We start from the raw sequence: 19,586 nt of genomic DNA on the forward strand, positions 1-19,586 counted from the left end.
CATAGCTTTATTTTTAAGACCTGAAAGCAATGCAGTATTTAGGTGTGGTTTTGTAAAATAGAATAATAGCATAGTTACTATGAGCTTACACACATGCACACACACACACACACACACACACACACACACACACACACACACCTGCCTCTTTAATGTAGAAGGCAGTTCTTTTGGTTCACATTTCTGTCTGTTACATTTCTTTAGCTAATTTCATGCAGTTTCTTTGCTAATGAAAATGATGTGGAATAAGCTTTAATCATTTTATTTAATCATTTTAGGAGTTACTAAGCTCCCGAGTACTAGGCCCTTGACCCATTCTTTCTTGGAATATGGCTTGTTTGTTTCTTCCAGAGCCTTACACTTGGCCAGTTATGTTGGTTTATTCTAAATTCAGCACTTTTAGAGTGGAGCACTTTCCAATCACACATTTAATTCCTTTTTCCAGGTTACTTACCAGATCAACAACTATCTTAGAAAAGGTCCTTATAGATATGACACTTGAAGACTTACTGTTACCTAAGTTGAAAAAAATTAGGGTAGGGAAAGTATTCCTGCCTTGACTTTTCATACATATAGAAAATAAGGAATACCACCAACTAATGGTAAACTGCTAATAAGCATGGATTATTTATTATCTTTTATAGGGAAAAGACATTACAGTCACAGAATTTCTTACACACCCAATGCTCAACTTCTTTTTTTTATTGTGTGTGTGTATGTGTGTGCTTCTATGTGTATGTGTGTGTGTGTGTATACACGTGGGAGTGGTACAAGAGGACAAAAAGGCATCACAGTCATAGAATTTCTTACATACCCAATGCTCAACTTCTTGATTTCACTATCTAAACTTAATTTTGCTTTTATTTAATTATATAATTTAATATTTTATTACTTTTACCTTTTCCTATGATATTAGACATTTTTTTTTTCCTTCTAGAACCTCTTGGTGATAACAGTGTGTTTTCTAAGTAATCCATGATTCCTGGGTTAAACCAGGACATCCTCTAGGGCTATGAAAACTAACAGTGGACATGATCGTTGTGCCTAAGTATGACTTCTGTGTTGCATAGAATGGCTTTTCTACCAACAGGAAAAGCCTGAAGTTATAAAATAGCCCTTTTTCAATTTTCGCAGAACCTCCAGTAAGTCAGAACCATGGAGATGGGGCATTCCTTTGGGCCTTTTTTAATAACTCACCCCGAATGCTCTACCATCACATTTTCAACTATTACCAGCTATTTCATATTATAAGTAGGAAATAACATCATACATGAAAATATTCATCTAGTTTTAGTTTTACTTAAAGAGAGGCTGAGTCAGGAGGATTGCAGGTTTGAACAAAGGCCAGGGCAATTGAGTGAAACCTTGTCTGAAAGTAAAGAAGAAGGCGAGGGATGTGGCCCGGAAATGGGGTGGTCCCCTAGGTCCCTGCATGTGGGAGACCCCGCCTCCAGTTCTCAGCGTTGCTTTCTCTATGAAAAGATATTTTAGTAGCATGTACTAAGTTGTATAAAGTAAATGGCTCCATTAGAACATTTCTATACTTCATATGCTCCACTTTAATCATATTCATCCTTTCTGTTTCTCCTTGTTCCCTCTTTTCCTCCCACGGGGAGACTTCGCCCTGAGTGCAGCCTGGCACAGACCTAGGTCCGATTTACCTTTGTTTTTCCATAGACGATGTTTCAGAATAGTTACTGCAACATCTCTGAAATTCTAACCTCATTCAGATATATTTCCTTAGTTACTTTTGCTTTGATTTAGTCCTGCCCATCTGTGTCCCTGCACCTCCCGAGCTCTCCCTGGCTTCTCCGGGGCCCCTGGAGTCCTGCGTCAGGGCGGCCTGTGTAAGTAGGTACCCCTCTTCCGCTGCTGGGGACTGCAGCTCGCCTGCTGTCATAGACCAGCAGCTGATTTGGAAATTAATCGACTCTGACCTGCCTGCTTCCTTCTGCCAAGAAACTCTGCTCATCAGAACTAAGTGGCTGTCATCTCTCCTCTCTCTTTCCTGTCTTCCCACTCCTGGATGCAGCCCTGTCCGGCCTGACTGGCAGCCCTGCAGCCGAAGGCAGGGCCTCTGAGGTCCCACTGGCTTCTGGCTTCCAGAGTGGCGGTTCTCACTGACTAGGTTTCACTGGCTCTCTGTGGGGTCCATGTCTGTTTGCTGGCTCCTCTTCTCTCTCTTCCCTGATTTATTCTGTCCTTTTATTCCTAGGGTTTCTTTCCTGGATTGTTCTCCTTGGCTCCCTTGTTCTGACACAGGTGCATAGATTTTAGAGGTGCTGCCAACGGGCAGGTGCCTCTCACCACCAAGCTGACCAGCCTTGGAATCTGGGTTTTGACTGAAGCTTGTCTTCCCTCAGCATTCATAACCTGTTCACTGTAGCTGCTAGATAAATATTTCTAAACCTAAGAGTATACCTGCTTGCCAGTTCTTGAAGTCTCCGGAAGTCTGGCCTCTAGGACATGGAGGTACTTTTAAAATACTTTAGTTAAGCAATGGAGAGCACTCCGACTAGGGCACAAACAGTATTGACATAGTTTCTAAAAATGCAGACTCTATTGCCTCTGGATTTCTCAATCGGTTGAGTACACTTGGGATGACATGTTTTTGTGCCAATATTAGATTTTTATAGCTTAAAAGCACGAAGGCTTAGAAATGTCTTTGAAATGACAGGTAAGGAAGTACGATGTGAAGTTAACTGAGACTGCTTTTCTGGATGGGTTTTATTCCAGTTGTCTGGATTAAACCTGAAGTCAGCAGATACAAATGCGAAGTGACATATACATCTCGCGTTCCCTCTGGCCCTGGGCAGTTGTATTTATTTATTCTAACATGGAAGCATTTGGGTGGGAGATGAGACACCTGGATCATCGAAAGGCCTTCCTCTAAACCGTATTCCCTCCTGCATCTGGATTTGTCCTCCTGCATCTGGATTTGTCCTCCTGCATCTGGATTTGTCCTCCTTTCAATGAGTTTGCCTCTTAGAACAGATCAGCCACGCTCAGGAGAGACTTCAGGCTGACCCTTTCCTCCCTGGTCTCTGTGGCCCACTCCCATGTGACTTCCTCTTCCATCACTGCCTGAGGCCTCATCACCTGGCTCTTGGCTTTTTGAGGTTGTCATGAAGTCACTCCCTCAGAAGGCTTGTGCTGGAAATGGGGGTCTTCAAGTAATTGATACTTGGGCTTTTCAACTGTAGTGAAGTTCTAAGGTGTTTGTAATCACCCAAATGTTCTTAAATGTGCTAGAGTTTGGCTTCCTGAGTAAACTGATAACTAAAGAAAATGCACAGTCAAAAAGTCAGTTTCTTATATAGAAAGGCCTACAGGCAATGTCTACATTTTTGTAGATTGACTCTTAGCTTATAGTGATTTTTTTGTTTTTGTTTTTGTTGTTGTTGTTGTTTTGAGACAAGGTTTCTCTGTGTAGCTTTGTGGCTTTCCTAGAATACACTCTATAGCCCAGGCTGGCCTCGAATTCACAGAAATCCGCCTGGCTCTGCCTCACGAGTGCTGGGATTAAAGGCATGCGCCACCACCGCCTGGCAGCTTATAGTTTTTAAAATACCAAAAATATTCCTTCTCAGATTTAACTTCCTGAGCTGTTTCTGTGTATATGTTAATTCTGCCCTCTCCAGTGGCCCAGTGTTTAGTGGATGAGTATTAATGAATGGAGCCTGTTTGTTACTGGTATCAAATTTCTTCTTAATTTTAATTTTTATCAGTATTTTATTTTTTTAACATTTTATTTTAAATTTTGTATGTGTCCATGTGTGCACTCTCCCATGTGCACACACACATGCACATGCATGCTGGTGCTTGCAGAAGCCAAAAGAGGGTATTGGATCTCCTGGACCTGAGTTCCAGGCTGCGAATAAGCCTTGGGTCCTCTGCAAGAGCAATGCATTCTCTTGACTGCTGAACCATCTCTCCAGCCCATTTATTAAGCTTTTAAGTAAGCATACAGAGCAATGATTTTCCTTATGGCATTTCAAACAAGTACCAAATTTATGAGACAGGAAGTAATGGGATTATTAATATTGTGTGCTCATGAGCATGCCATTGTATTAGATTGATCCCTGCTAATTTTACAATAAAGTTTATTATTTTTTAACAACATTGATAAATAGATAGTGAGTTAATATTACAGATCATCTCTTAATTGATAGTCTGTGTTAAGTATTCAATTCAATGAAATCGCCTTTTTAAAATCTGTAGACCTGATCAAATACCTCCCAGTCCTCAGTGTCTGTTCTACTTGCTTTTTGTTCCTTTTCCCCTTAAAGTAACTTTTGTCAAGAACATAAATAACACTCCCCAAATTTCACAGACCAATTTTGGTCATTATTGATTGTGAAACCAACTGTGTTGAGAGGCCTTAGTACAGCCACCTGCTTTGGTATTGAATTGTAGTTTCTGTATTTACATTCTCCACAGATTTGGAAAATAATTAGCTCAGTTGAAAGGCTCTTTCTTAATATCACTTAGCTATTCACAAATACCATGTTTGAGGGCTGGAGAAATGGCTCAGTGATTAAGAAGACAGGCTGTTCTTGCAGAGGACCCTAGCTCCATGACCAACATCCACATGGTGGCTCAGAACCATCCTTAACTCTAGTTTCTAGGGATTTCTTGTGTAGGCAGACTTTTCTTTCCTACCCCAGTTCCCAAATAACTGACACAGAGACTTAATATTAATTACAAATGCTCAGCCAATAGCTCAAGCTTATTACTAACTAGCTCTCATAATTTAAATTAATGCATTTCTATTAATCTACATTTTGCTACATGGTGTCACCTCTCTTTCTTCTTGCACCTCTTGTTTCTTCTCTGTGTCTCGTTTCTGACTCCCCTGACTCCTCCCTTCTTCTCCTTCCCAGTGTCCTTAGTCTTCTTCTCCCACCTAACCCTATCCTGTCTAGCTATTTGGCAGTCAGCTTCTTTATCAAACCAATCACAGCAACATGTCTACACAGTATAAAGGAATATTCCACTCCCTTCACGCATCCTCAGGCACTGCATGTGTGTGGTGTATACACACACACACAACCACCCCCCACACACACACACAACTAAATCCCTAAATTTTAAGAAAAACGAAATGTTTATCTTGTTGTTGTCTATTACATGTCACATTCAGAAAGGCAATCTTATGTTCACGAACTTTCAAAAATCAAGATCAGAGCAACTTCAGTGATGTCTGAGGAAATTCTTTGCTTTTTTGTCATGTTAAGTAAGAAACTCATTTTATAGCCCACATAATTTAACATGATACTCTTTTGGAACCATTGGGAACCGTCTTCAGAAAGATTATTCAGTTTGTAGGAAAATGACATTTTCTTGACAATACAACTTGGTTGGGGGTTGGAATTAATTTTTCTTTTCATTAAGTTTAACTTGATATTTGAAGTTTCCTCATGTAGTCGTTTGGTAGAAGATTGTATATTTATTGAATATTTACAAAAGGAGTAACAAGGATAAGTAAGTGACATGGCCAACTAAAGCTTCATTTTTACTTCACAGTTGTAATTACCAGACTTTTTTAATGCCCTGGTTTTCTGACATCAACTGCTATTTTGAAGAATTAGGTTGCTATGGGTTACCAGTGTGTCATGTATGTTTTCACTGGCTTAGGTCCCAAACCTGTTAAATATCTTCCATCTACCTCCCCACTGCCTCAAGGCTGTGTTTTTCTGGGCAGGTGCTTGTGAATGAGTGAGTAAGTGTGTATGAGCCATGTTTCAGCCTTAGGAGAAATATCTGAAATGCAATATTTTTATCCTGTTTTCACCAACATATTATAACAGTACTGTGTATGTGTAATGGATCTTGCTAAAAGAAAGCAAGGAGCCTGAGGCGAAAATGTAATGAACGGCTGTCAGAAGTGCAGGAGGAAAGACCCCTGTGACTCAAGGGGGAATTATATCTTGGATGGGGGGGTAGGCAGCCACCAGAGTGCTTGCTTCTCTTGGAGCAGTTCTGAATGTGTTACATAAAATCTCGGTGGCTTTATTACATGACGCTTGACTTTTAGAGATTCGAGATGACCTTCGCCTTGGTTAAACCTGAGAGTGAGGGACTCCAGTCTTCTGTCACCTCTGAAAGCAGCATAACCTTTTGGATTTGTCCTTTACGTTCTTAGGGACTCTGTTTCTTAATCTACAGAAAGAGCACTGGGACAATTAGGAATAACATCAGCGTCTTCCTAAACCTCAGAAGCACATGAAGTCTCCTGTGCTTGGCTGCTTAGTTCCAAAGCCATCTGCTAAGGATGCCTGAGTCTGGGGGCCCGCAGCCCTGGGTCCACCCCCTGATAACTAGGGTCCCAGGGCTTCATTGAAGTTGTTTTTATTTCTATAAAAAGACTCATGAGAATGTTAAAATGGCTTGCAATCAATCTCCTGTTTTCCCCCAGAGCTATATTCCATATTTAGTATAAGGGTAAGAACCATTAAGTTACGGCTAGGCAGACCTAGGTAATTAAAACATATTTGGAATATCATAATGTGCAATTGCCTGCTAAGGACTTTTTTCCTGTTAATTGGAACTTTTAAAAATTGAAATAAGTCACAAGTATGGAACCTGATTATTCCCTACAGGCATGCAAGAGGAGTTATTCAAGGGCCCATAAGCTCATTCTGGTTACACCAATTCAGACTCGGGTTATCCTGAGCACTGTTTCTTTAGCAGGGAAGTGGTGTCCCTGGTGAATGTGTGTTGTGTCGAATTCTGACACAAGGTCCCAGGATGTTTGACTCTGAGCAGTTCCTAGCTTGAACCTTGCAACAGTGATAGTTACAGATTCCACCTCATGGGGGCTTTCCAGTAAATATGTTAGAATACAGGAAAACTTGTCAAATGTTGTATCCACGTAAGGGACAGAGAGGGCCAGACCAATTATACAATTTATAAGAGAAAGAGTGGTCATTAGGAGTTAAGAGAGGTGGAAGATTTGGTGTAAGGTGTGAGTTTTGAGGTACCAGGTCTTGGCAAAACATCTCTTGAATGGGCAGAAAGAAAGGGAAAATATAAAGGGAGTTGGTCGGTTGGTTAGAGCTAAATTCTCTCTAAGAATTTGAAGGACTCTGTATTTTTTTAATTGAAATGGTATTTTCTTTGTACACTTTAAGTGATTGCAAAGCACGCTATTTTGGTATTGTAAACAGTGACATATAAAATAAACATACCCATAGGTAGGACTCATTGGCCAGTCATGCATTTTTCAAAAGGCTGTACTAACTGTTCTCTGGCAGCGAGTTTCACATCCTCGTTTTCTCCTCGCTGTCATATTTGCATTCTGTGTCCCCACCAGAGATATCAGAATGTCCTGATTTTGTGTCAGAGCCTTGTTTGTTGATCAACTTTTCATGGCTCCGCTGAGACTGTAATCCCATCTGTTGAGCATATATGTGTGCATGTATGTTTAAAGTTTAAAAGCTCATCCTAAGGCTCTAAGTGTGGTTTTTCTGGATTGAGTCATCAAAACAATGTAAATAATACTTTCCCATTTGGAGAATTTATTTTATAAGTTTTAATGGAAATGGTTCTCTCAGTGAAGTATAAAGGTAGAAATACCAAAGAATGTTGCCAATACAAATTAGAAGCCGGTGAATGAACCAGGGTTATGGGAATATCACCTAACACTTTGAACTCCTTCTGAGTCAGGCCTCTCAGTCCCAGGATGTCTGTCAAACATGATTTTTGGTTAATTATTTTAATGTTCTACTGCCTGCCAATCTGATTCACTAGCCCTTCAATTTTGTTAATGGCAAACAATTGGAGGCTATGTTTAACAAAAGTATTTGTTAATCATTAAAGTCCAATCAGACACCAGTATTTCAAATGATGTTTGCTCAGCACCCACCTGAGTGGGAATGGGTGAGAAGTGTGCCTCTGTTCCCCAATTCCTCCTTCCCTCCTCCCTTGCTCCCTCCTCCCCTCCTCCCTTGCTCCCTCCTCCCCTCCTCCCTTGCTCCCTCCTCCCCTCCTCCCCTCCTCCCTTCCTCTCTCCTTCCCTCTACTCGCTGTGAGTTGGGAGAAATACTATTAAAGAGTGGCGGAAGGGAAGACTACAGACATGTGCCTCCATGAAGGATTGTTTCGGATGGATCAATGTAGAGTGACTTATGTACTACATCCTTCCTTGAAAGGCACCTGAGACAGGAGCATGTCAGAGAGCTGAAAGGAAGTGGGCTGAGAGTCTTCTTCAGTCCTGAGTGGGTTCAGTTCTCTGCTCTTTTGTCCTTGGCCAGGACAAGCCTGGGGCATGGGGAAGCACCAGGGAGACTGGGGCTTTGAGCTCCTGTACTATGGTCTCAGCAGTCTGTGCCTTGTCGCTGTCTTGTGTTGTTGATTATTTAAAGATGAGCAGTGTTTGATGTGTTATGTTCCTTCCCAAACCTGTTGATTTGTGAAATCATTGTTTTCTTTTTTGAAAAGCAGCCTTGTCTGGTTTTGTTGGGCATCTTTTAAACCTTCTTCAAATGAATCATTCTTAATTGATCTCATCTTAACCAAAATTTGCAATCCAATTTTAATGCTCTAATTTTCCTGTTTTACATTTGTTTCTTGTTGTTATGAGGATTATTGAAAAGATACACACAAGTTGTGGAGACTAGAACCATCCTTATAAGTAGTCAATACATAGTAATAGTTATCAATCTATCATTTTACCAATATGACAAAATGATATATCATCATTTTTGTGAATTTGAAAGTTGGAGTGGAATTTCCTAAAGTTGTATTCATGAAAGCAGGTGTTATTTATTTATTTATTTTTACTTTTAGAAAAGGATTCAGTATAAACATTTGCAGACTCGGAAGTCAGCAGAGCCTCAGAGAATAAACTCTCGACTGTAATAGATGGAGCTTGTTAGAGCCAATGTGAAGAAAATCATTACCCAAGTGGCACCCATTGCCATTTTGGCTTGGTTGCTCTCAGACATAGTCTAGTTTTAAAAAATACAGAGTCACAGGAACACTGACTTTTTTGCAAGCAGTATTCCCATGTTAATTCATCATTGTAAGAACTGCCATCCAAGTGTACACACTGAATTAAATAATGTGTGTTTGTGACCCTGTCAACTCCCAATAAAGTTCAGAAAACCAACATTACACACGTGTATACATAATAGGAAAACATTTTTATTGATTTTCTATTTTCTATTTTAAAGCGAACACACAGAGTAATAGATTTCATTATGGCACTTCCATGCCTACTTTGTTACCGTTGGTACCACCCACTTCTCACCTCTCTGCTGCTGCTCAGCACAGCTGTGGGCATCATGGGGCCTGGAAGGAGGAGAATGGTGGACAGAGAACCAGACCCTGGCCTCACTTCAAGAATAAACGATCTCTTGTTTACCGCACTGCTGCTCGTGTATTGTTTAGTTGGCCAGTGGAGCTGGCGTTGCCAGGAGAGCAAGATCAAACAGCAGCTTGCCCTCCTCTGAGTTCTTCCTCCTGTGCTTCCCTGAAAACAGCAGCTTCTACTATGCAGTTCCTGGGACACATCTGGTCAGGGTTTGTGCCTGAGAAGGAACTGCAGACCATCTAGACCCCAACACTCTACCTTCACCTCCTGTCCTCACTTGTGGGCCCCTCCCCTTCTGTTCCCCAGGAGCATGCTCTCCAGTACTTTCTCCTTCCATGCTTTCCTCCCCTTAAGGTCTTCCCTCCCCCCAACCCCATCCCCATTTTATAGTCCCTTCTAGAATCTTGACCTGTCACTCACTCATACCTAGTACCCATATAAAAGAGAAAATGTGGGATTTCTCTTTCTGGTTTATTTTACTTAAACCAATGACCTACAGGTCCACATGTTTTCCTGTAAATGCCATGCGTTTTTTGTTGTTTTGTTTTGTTTTGTTTTTTACTCTTTCTGTTTTTTATAACAATAAAATTCCATTATCTCAATGTATCACATTTTCTTTATGCATTCATTCATTGATGAATATCTAGCCTGGTTCCATTTCATAGCTATTGTGACTAGTGCAACAATACACACAGAAGTACACATATCTCTCTCATAGCCATTTTTAATAGTTTTGACGATTTAAATTCAAAATATTCTGAAAATTTCGGAGGGAAATATTCAAAGTCAAAAGCACTTTTCATGGCAGCTCCTGTTGCCCTGGTTCAGTTGTGCAGTGATTGCTTAGTCCTCCTCAGCTCAGACATAGGCAGTGAAGACAGTTACAGCAGAATACCACAACTGGGGAGGTCGGGGAGACGTAGGTTGATGTGGATGTCCCATCTGCGGATGAACACTCCCAGTCACTTGTGATCAGCACATGAGTCTCTGCATTGGCCAGGACCCACTGCAATAAAAAAACCTCTGATCAAGGTTGAGAGCAGCTTGACAGATCTGTGGATATAAACACAAATATTTAGAAGGCAGTTTAGCATGACTGTAGCTGGAAGTTGGAAATGTCTCCAGCTGAATCTCTCCCACCTACTGTGGTCCCACAACCACTTATAAAATAATCACTCAGAAGCTTACATTAATTACAAACTGTGTGACCTATGGCTTAGGCTTCTTGCTAGCTAGCTCTTACAACTTAACTCAACCCATTTCTATTACTCTATGTTTTGCCACATGGCTTTGTGGCATTTACCTGTTCTCTCACATCTTGCTTCTCCTGGCTGCAGCTCACAGTGTCTCCTCTGACCCCACCTTTCTTCCCTCACTATCTCTCCTCAATTTCCCACCTGGTTCCATCCTGCCCTGCCATAGGCCAGTGCAGCTTTATTTATTAACCAATGGGAGCAACATAAAATCACAGCATACAGACAGACATCCCACAGCACATGACTCTTTTGGCAAAACAACAGCCTATGTGTAGAGCATATGAACTCCTTTACTATGATTTCCGACTCTGTTTACAGTATTAGGCATGCATATACTTCTGTGGAACAGATCTTAAATCTAATCAAGGGAGTGGTTGGTGTTCCGGTTACCGTTAAGTGTGAACATGGCACAGCCTTGGTCATTTTAAAGGAAAAGCCTCAATTAAGAAATTGCCTAGGTTAGGTTGGTATGTGGATGTGTCTGAATTAGTGATGTAGAAGCCCACTGTGGGTGGCACCTTTCCTCAGGCAGGTGTGTGTGTGTGTGTGTGTGTGTGTGTGTGTGTGTGTGTGTATGTATGTATGTATGTATAAAACTAGCTAGCCAGGGAGAAAGCCCAGAGAACAAGCCAGAAAGCAGTGTTCCTCCATGGTTTCTGCTTCAGGTTCCTGCCTTGATTTCCTTCAGTGATGGATAGTGACTTGCAAGTTAATATGAAATAAAGGCTTTCCTCAAAGCAGCTTTTGATCAGAGTGTTTTATCACAGTGACAGAAAAATAATCAGGACACCTTCACAAACAGTCATGCCGCTAGTGCCCCAGTAGGCACATCTTGCCTGCTGGTCAGTATTGTCACGTTCAGGAGTCAGCACTGGCTAAGATCGCTAATGTCTTCCGTCCCCCAGAATCCTATATAGCACCTTCCCGTTCTGTAAAAGCTGGGCATCAGGGAGAGTTTCCTCGTGAACTCAAGACTGATTTCTCTTTATCCTGCAAAGACAGTCTGTAGTATATTCAGCAATAAGGACTTCCCGTCTGTGGTGGGCACCAAGAGCAATGACAGTCAGTCTCTCCTAGTGTGCTGTCACTCAAAGCCCCAATTCTAGTTTCCTGGCTTCCACGTGTACTCCAGATTAAATGTGTGTGTGTGCGTGCACACACACACACACACACATGCCCCAGAATGAATGATTAAATAATAAAACAAAAACCAGAGCTGAAGGTAGGAAAGGACATGTGACTTTTTTCCCTACATGGCTACAGGCCAGATGCCCTCATCCTTTCTTGACCTAATCACAGAGTGAAGACCACTTAATAAACTGGCTTCTTGCTGGGAAGTGAGCAGGGCTCTCTTGCTCTTTATTCTAAGCCCTTTCCTCCCATTGCTGTATCTGATTGGCTCTGACAAAGTGCTCTCTGATTGAGCAGTCTATCCCTTGGAAATAAATCCCCTCTATTTCAGAACTGTTAGGATGAGCTGATGTGCAGATGTGGAGAGGACCAATGCCGATCTGTTAGGACTGAGTTAGGTGCTCCAGGTCGATCTGGCAAAGATGTGACAACGGGTATAGGGAGTGGGCAGTAGGTAGTGGAGATGAGAAGATGTGGATCGGGGAGGCATCACTCTAAGCCACCATCACTTTTGCTGACCAGAACTCAGGTCCTCCTGCTATACACAGAGTCTTCACAGCTCTGGAGGTTCCCTTGCCTCACCTTCAGTCCTAGAGCATGGTAGGGATGGCCTCCAGCTTTGCTCTCTCCAGGAATATGCATCCTAAGCCACTGACCTAATGCTTTAAAGTATTTTTATAAATACAAATAGCACATACAAATTCTTTTGCCACACTTTTAACACATTATGCATGTAATATAAAGCCCTTTGGAATCTCTCTGCCCCATGTGTTCTTCAGGAGAAGAAATGCAGGTGTGTTCACATGTGCACATAGAAACCTCCACAATGCATAGCATTGTATGTGTGTCTATTTTCAGCCCAAGGTTTATAACACTGTACAAGTGTGTGTTCTCTCCAGGGGTCTTTCTTCATAGATAGACAACTGTCCCATTCTTTTCCCTGACAGGCATTGTCTCCCGTAGCTTGGTGGTTTTCTAGTCATTTCCTTATTGGCAGACATCCGGAATGTTCTCCCATGTTTTACTTTTAGAAGCAGTAGGCAGAGGACATGCAAATGTATGCTTCCTGGGCGAACAGCCATGTTCATCTCACTTCTGAAGTGGGGAGAGCACTTCTGTAGTCCAGTCAGTGGGAACTACAGTGGAGCACAGCTCATGTCTGGGGTCATTTTAAAATAAGCTTCATTATAAAAGGCTTGCAAATGAAAATCCCTGAAAACAACCAGACCCAAAGACTATACGTCTCTATGAGCCTCTATACAGTTGGAATAGCCAAAGTTTGAATACCTATGGCTTTCTTGGCTTCTAAAGAAAGCGGCCTTTAAAAATAGTGTTTGGGGTTCTTTTGTAAAGAGGCTTGGGTGCTAGGTCCATTAACTAGGTTCCACAAGATGGCCCTCCTGCCACGTGTCAGCTCAGCACCTCCCTCTCTTCCCCACCCTCCCTCCCTCCCTCCTTGCCCTCTCTTTTCCCTCCTCCATTCCTGCTCTACCCACCTGGTGGCTGAAGATCTTCTTCCTATTCAGAGTTGCTGCAAGCATGGCTTCTCCTCTGCCGGACCTCTCTCCCAAAGTATTTTCAGCTTCCCAGGCAGTCGGGGGCATGGTGATTGAGAGTGGTTTAGTCCTGGTGGCGTCAGCCTTCGTACCATTAGAAAGTGACGTGCTCCTGGGCTTAGGCTCAGGAGTTAAAAACTGGCCTGTGAAGTGCACAGCAGGAATGTACCAGAAGTACACAGCAGTGTTGGCACCTGCTGCCTGTTCCCATGCTCTCTTAGCTTCTGCCCTTCAGTTAGCAGATATTTACAGCATGCCTGGACGCTGTGAGGAACCCATGTGCATGCCCTTGCCCATGATGAAAATCACTGTTGCTGAATACTCACAGATACTTTCCCTTTATCACAGGCTGGTTTTTTTTCCTCCCATGTCAGGTAATTTCTGTTTGATGAGGCATGGGTTTTTCTTTCTTGGCTGTTTCTGCTGAGCAGTGATTCAGCACTTCATGTGCCCAGAGGTTAGCACTGGCATGTAAGGATGCTGTGTAAGATAGCATGTCTATGAAAAGCCAGTGGACTCCGGAGAAGACACACCACTGAGGCTGGACTCTTCCTCATCTGGACAGCAGCTGCGGGAGACTCGTTGGCTTCTGTGCACCACTTTTTTTTTTTTTTTTTTAACCATCTCTAATCTTGCTTTGTGTTGGTAACAGCAAACATCCTCCATTCTCTTGGCCGTAGGAGGGGAGGTCCTAGCACTGACTTTGCCCATCCCCTCTTTAAGGGGACCCTAAACCTTGTACAACTGGAATCATTTTTCTTTCCCAAGATTACAGAAAACCTACAGGAGCCTGGAAAGCCTGAGAGAACCACTTTGGTACAATTAACTATCTCACTGCCGCTTATGTGGAGAACTCAGACTAGTGGTCTTGACCTTCCTTTAGCGTGCCCTCCATTCAACTCTCAGACTTCTGGAGCTCAGGGAACTCTTGACACAGAAAAAGGAAGGTTGGCAGTCTCCCAGCCTACTCACACACAGTTTCTCCATTCTCTTTAAGGACTCAGATGCACTGACTTGCTTTTATTGCAATTATGGGTTGTTGTTGTTTTTTTTCATAATAGGCATTTTAAGTTTGATCTTATTTTAGAACACTATCCTGGTTCAGAATTTAAATTAACACCTTGCTGATTTGTGAATGAATATAGGGCTCCTTTTAAGGGGCTTGAAGTATGTGTTGCCACATCAGGATCTGAGCATAGTACTGGGCTTGAGAAAGATGGTTTTCTCAATAGAATAATTTATCATTGCCAGAGGTAACATGAAATTATTAATTTTTCCCTTAAAGCGTGTTCTTTGGAAATGTTTTCTGGAGAGACATGAATTGAAACTAATGATGTTCCCTCTTGTTAAGACTTCATTTTATTTCATGTATTCTGTTGACCCCTGAGAGAATATCCGGTCTAGAGAGAAGGAAAGATAAAACGCCACTAAAAGTCCTGCAGGCACTCGGTGACTAGAGTTAACTTCCTGTCACCATCTGTGCCCCTGCAAGCTACAGGAGCACTTTGGTTCTTGTGGAGGGATCTAATGAGGGCTTGGAGTCCTGGGGATTGAACTCAGGGTCACACTTATGCTAAGCACGTGCTCTACCACTGAGCTACACCCCAGGCTCCATGTTGTGTATTTGGGTGTTTTAGGTTTATTAGAATTCCACATGCATTTCATTTTAGTTTAAAAAACATTCTGGTTTCTGGAAACACAATAAAAGTAATGTTTGCAGCTGGAGTGACGTGTATTCTAGCTCAAAGAAGAGTCTATTGTACTATGTAATATACACATACATGTGCGCAGGTGCACACAAACCCACATCTACACACACACACACACACACACACACACACACACACACACACACACACTCATTAATTTAACTTGTCAATAGTGGTGGAGGTATTCTTTATTTTAAACTGGCTGCTTCAGAGTTCTGATGGCATTTAAGAAAGGTGTTCCCCCACTACCTCATTCCTGACATTTATATTCTATGAGTTGAAAACATGGGAGAGACTGAGGCTGGTGCCAGGTGCTGTGCTTGAATTGAAGAGCCAGCCACCTGCGTCTGAAGTTCTGTGAGTTCCTGCAGATTTTGTTGATAGAGACTTTAGCCTATCTCCTATTATTTCTAGTCTGTGCTGGCTAGTTTCATGTCAACTTCATATAAACTAGGGTCACTTGGAAAGAGGGAACCTCATTTGAGAAGATACCCCACACTAGACTGGCCTGTGGTGCATTTTCTTGATTGATGTGTGATGTGGGAGGGCCAGATCACTGTGGGCATGGCTGCTCCTCCGCTGTGGCCCTGGTTCAGTAAGAAAGTGGGCTGAGCAAGCCACAAGAAGGGAGGGAGGCAGGAAGCAGAATCCCTCCCTGGCTCCTGCATCAGCTCCTCCCTCCAGATTCCTGCTTCAAATTCTTCTCCTTCCCTTCACGATGACCAGTGATAGGAACATGTAAGCCGACATAAACCCTGTCCTTCCCAACTTGCTTTTGGTCATGGTGCTTTATCACAGCAATAGCAACTCCAACTAAAACATGGTTCACAATTTCCAGTGTGTTTACAGACACCTATAGTGCCTGAGCTAGCTTCACGTGCATCCTTCTCCATAACCCCACATACCCAAGATTCCTTTCAGTGACTCATTGTCACTTCCTGGAAGCACTGGGTTCGTTTTGGCTCCTGGGGGGGTGGGCTGCCTTACTCCATTCTCTTCCTCCATTTTTTCTTAAGGTAGTTCACCTTGTTAAAGAGTTTACTAGTTGTCAGCACAGAGAGGGCTGTGTGTGTGTGTGTGTGTGTGTGTGTGTGTCTGTCTGTCTGTGTGTTTATGGATGTGTGTGCATGTATATGTATATAGGTGTGTGTGTGTCTGTCTGTCTGTGTGTGTGTGTGTGTTTATGGTTGTGTGTGTATGTATATGTATATAGGTGTGTGTATGTGTCTGTGTGTGTGTGTGTTTATGGATGTATGTGTATGTATATAGATGTGTGTATGTATATAGGTGTGTGTGTGTCTGTCTGTGCATGTGTGTGTGTTTATGGATGTATGTGTATGTATATAGATATGTATATGTATATAGGTGTGTGTGTGTGTCTGTGTTTATGGATGTGTGTGTGTATGTATATAGATGTGTGTATGTATATAGGTGTGTGTGTGTGTGTGTGTGTATGTGTGTGTGTGTGTCTCCAGGGTACTCAGAACACCACAGGCATCAACTTTGGAAAGGGCCAGGACAGGGTCTCCTCTTCTCTCTTTCTTGCTATTCTCTGGAAGACACCGTACTGGCTCTCTTCCATATACTCCATCTCTACTAAATGCGTTACATTTCTTCACATCCCCTCTCTTCATCTGTGAGGTTGACCCAAGGCTTTCCTGAGTACCTAACAATGCACTGAAGGTAGAGTGACAACAGATAGACACTGATAAACACTTTAGGTTTCTCCAAAAGGATCCAAGTTTGACGCATCTTCAGGCTGTCCTTTGCTTTCTGTAGTAAAGGGCAGAATGGATCATGCCATAACAGGGGACCCTAAAGGACAAGGAAATGCAATTAAAATTTACTTAATTTCTAAGGCTCTCTCCAAATTATAATCCATAAATGCTCCTGTGTTAATAGAAGTTCCAGTCATAAATTACCTCCTGGGATCTCCTGTCTCCTCATGAGACAGCCACAGGGCAGTGACACACTGTGTCCATCCAACAATGTAAACTGGGTGGCTCCTCATTCTAGGGTGTGAAGAGAGGATAAGGTCATGATGTCTTTGTGGGAGCAGTACAAGTGAGCGAGGGCTGGTCTTCAGGGGCCTGGTCTCTCTCACGCCACGTCTTCCTTCCCCTCGGAACTCATTGAGAAATACGTGGCATGTTATGTTCCTGCTTTAGCTCATCCTGTTATGGAAGTACATGTACTCTTAAGTGCTGTTTAAGTCTGGTATCAAGAAGGAAAAACTGTTAAATTTTTAACACCATTTCATACATGAGAAATGGTTAAGAATCAGAAAACAGGGAACTATATGTAAGTTTGAGAAGAGCTGTCTACGCTACAGTTAATAAGTGTGGAGACAATAATTGCTTTTGTTAATGTGTATATTCTTTTAAATTTAGGAATAGAAGGACAGTCAATGGAAGTTTCTAATATTGTGGACATTCGAAATGTGCATAACCGTGAGATTGTAATGAGAATTTCATCTAAAATAAACAACCAAAATAGATTTTATACTGACCTAAATGGATACCAGGTAATTTTCTCTAAAATCACTGTAACACTTATATTTTTATGTAATTTTTATGCATATATTTATGTGTTATATACAGGGGATGTATATGTTTATGTATGTAATTTTTATATAGGATAATTGTCCAGTTATTTTTGAGTCATTTGAAAAATGTTTCTAAAGTTGAAAACTATGTCTAAAATAAAACCAAATTTTAACAGACATTTATAGCTTCTATAATCAGATTTCCAAAGTTAAAACAAGTCTTTGAGAGAGATCATGTTTTTAGAGTATTTATTTGTAAAAGTTTATTCTTTCAAATTGAAAACTAGGGGGCTAGAGAGAGTGCTTACTTGAAGAAAATCTGGTTCAGTTCCCAACACCCATGTCAGGTGCTCACAACTACTTGTAATTCTAGACTTAGGGGATTTGGCCTGTCTGGGAACCTACATGCACATGGTACATATAATCTCAATCTCTCTCTCTCTCTTTCTTTCTCTCTCTCTCTCTCACTCTCACACACACACACACACACACACACCCTTACACATACATTTTTAAATATTTAATTATTTAAAAATGAGAAATTGATGACTATGAACACTTTGCTAAAACTATAAATATGAATTTATTAGAAAGGAAACATAATTAGGGTTCGAGTCCTTTTTCTACATGAAGAACTCATATACATATCATTAATTTCATTAATAATGACATCTTTTAAGTTTTATGGTAGTTCTTTACGTCTGTTAACATTGACTGGGTATGCACATTTGTACATGCATGCAGGTACATAGAGAAGTATATGCCACTTTAGAAATGTGGGCTGCTATATATCATCATACAGCAACTCTAAATATAGTAAGAAAATCAATTCTTGTATCTTACTTGTATATTATTGATTCTTTTAATAGTACTTAAGAAAGTTCTTTGGATTATTATTTTAAATTTCTATTATTTTGAATATGTGACAGTGTGTCTTTGAATAACACCACTAAAAACATGAGCAAATTTTTAAAACATTAGCATTTCAAAAATTCCTGGCTATGAATAGAAATAATTTCACAACATATGCTTTTTACTTGGTCTGATTTTCAACTGGCTATAAGTGGAAAGGGCTGGATAATTTCCTCTTCTATGATTTCCTGCAAAAAAAAAAAGTTAAAATTAAACCTTCTCCAGAGAACAGAAATTGCAGCGTACATTCTGATTAGCATGTGAATTCGACTCCAGCCCTTAGGTTTTCAAGCGAAACTCTGACTTTATGGCAGTTCATTTTTCTTACATACAAAAGAAAGTATTTTCTTAAAATCTCACAGAAATAAGTGTTTGTTATATTGGTGTATACATGAATAAGAAAACAGTAAAAAGTGAATTGCTAAAAATGTGCATTTTCATTCCAGTAGTCAAACAAGTGTTGATATTATTTCAAGTCCACAGTGTAAATATTTCTTAAAATAAACCCCATTTTAACCTATGGAAATGGTAGTTCTTGGGCAGAACTAGAGGGAGACCCGGTTAGGGAGTGGGAAAAGCAGGAACACAAGTGAGGCGTCTTTACATATTGTTTCATAATTTTAAAAGATGCAGTCCAGTCAGGGCACGAACAGTGAGATTGTTAAGAGGAGTAGAGAATTCTTTGACAGTAGCCTGCCTGCTTCTGCCCTCTCTCCCCTCCCTTCCCTCTGTCCCTTCTTTCTTCCTCTTCCACTTCTCTTCTCCTCTCCCTCTCTGCCCTGTCTTAACTGCTGTATTCCTTTCCTAGAGTTGCGAAGCATTTGTATTACCACAAACTGAGCATCTTAAAAGAACAGGACTTAGTTCTTTCATCCTCTTGGAAATCCAATGTCTGAAGTCAGGCTGTGTGCAAGGCCACGCTCCCTGCACAGACTCTAATAAAGCACCCTTCCTTGCTGCTTCCTAGCTTCGCGAGTTTACATATAGGTGATCCTGGCGTTGCTGAGTGTGTGGCTGTGCCTCCCAGCCTCTTCCTCTGACGTCACATGTTGTTATAACATTGCCACTGTATGTGTCTCTCTGTGTCCACATTTCTTTCTTACAAGGATGCCAGGTTTTGGTCGTGTTTGTTTCTGAAAAGACACTTACCTCAAAGGAAGA

General features: G+C 41.4%; 1 protein-coding gene across 1 annotated transcript in view; it reads left to right on the forward strand.

Moving 5' to 3' along the window:
- Positions 1–19,586, forward strand: part of Man2a1 (mannosidase alpha class 2A member 1) — a 160,520-nt gene that overhangs the window by 119,758 nt on the left and 21,176 nt on the right. The window contains exon 14 of the mRNA XM_036173695.1: positions 17,359–17,492. Within this exon, the coding sequence (XP_036029588.1) occupies positions 17,359–17,492 (134 nt within the window). The remainder of the gene's footprint in view (positions 1–17,358; positions 17,493–19,586) is intronic.

Source organism: Onychomys torridus, chromosome 23, assembly GCF_903995425.1.
Source record: "Onychomys torridus chromosome 23, mOncTor1.1, whole genome shotgun sequence".
Taxonomy (NCBI): domain Eukaryota; kingdom Metazoa; phylum Chordata; class Mammalia; order Rodentia; family Cricetidae; genus Onychomys; species Onychomys torridus.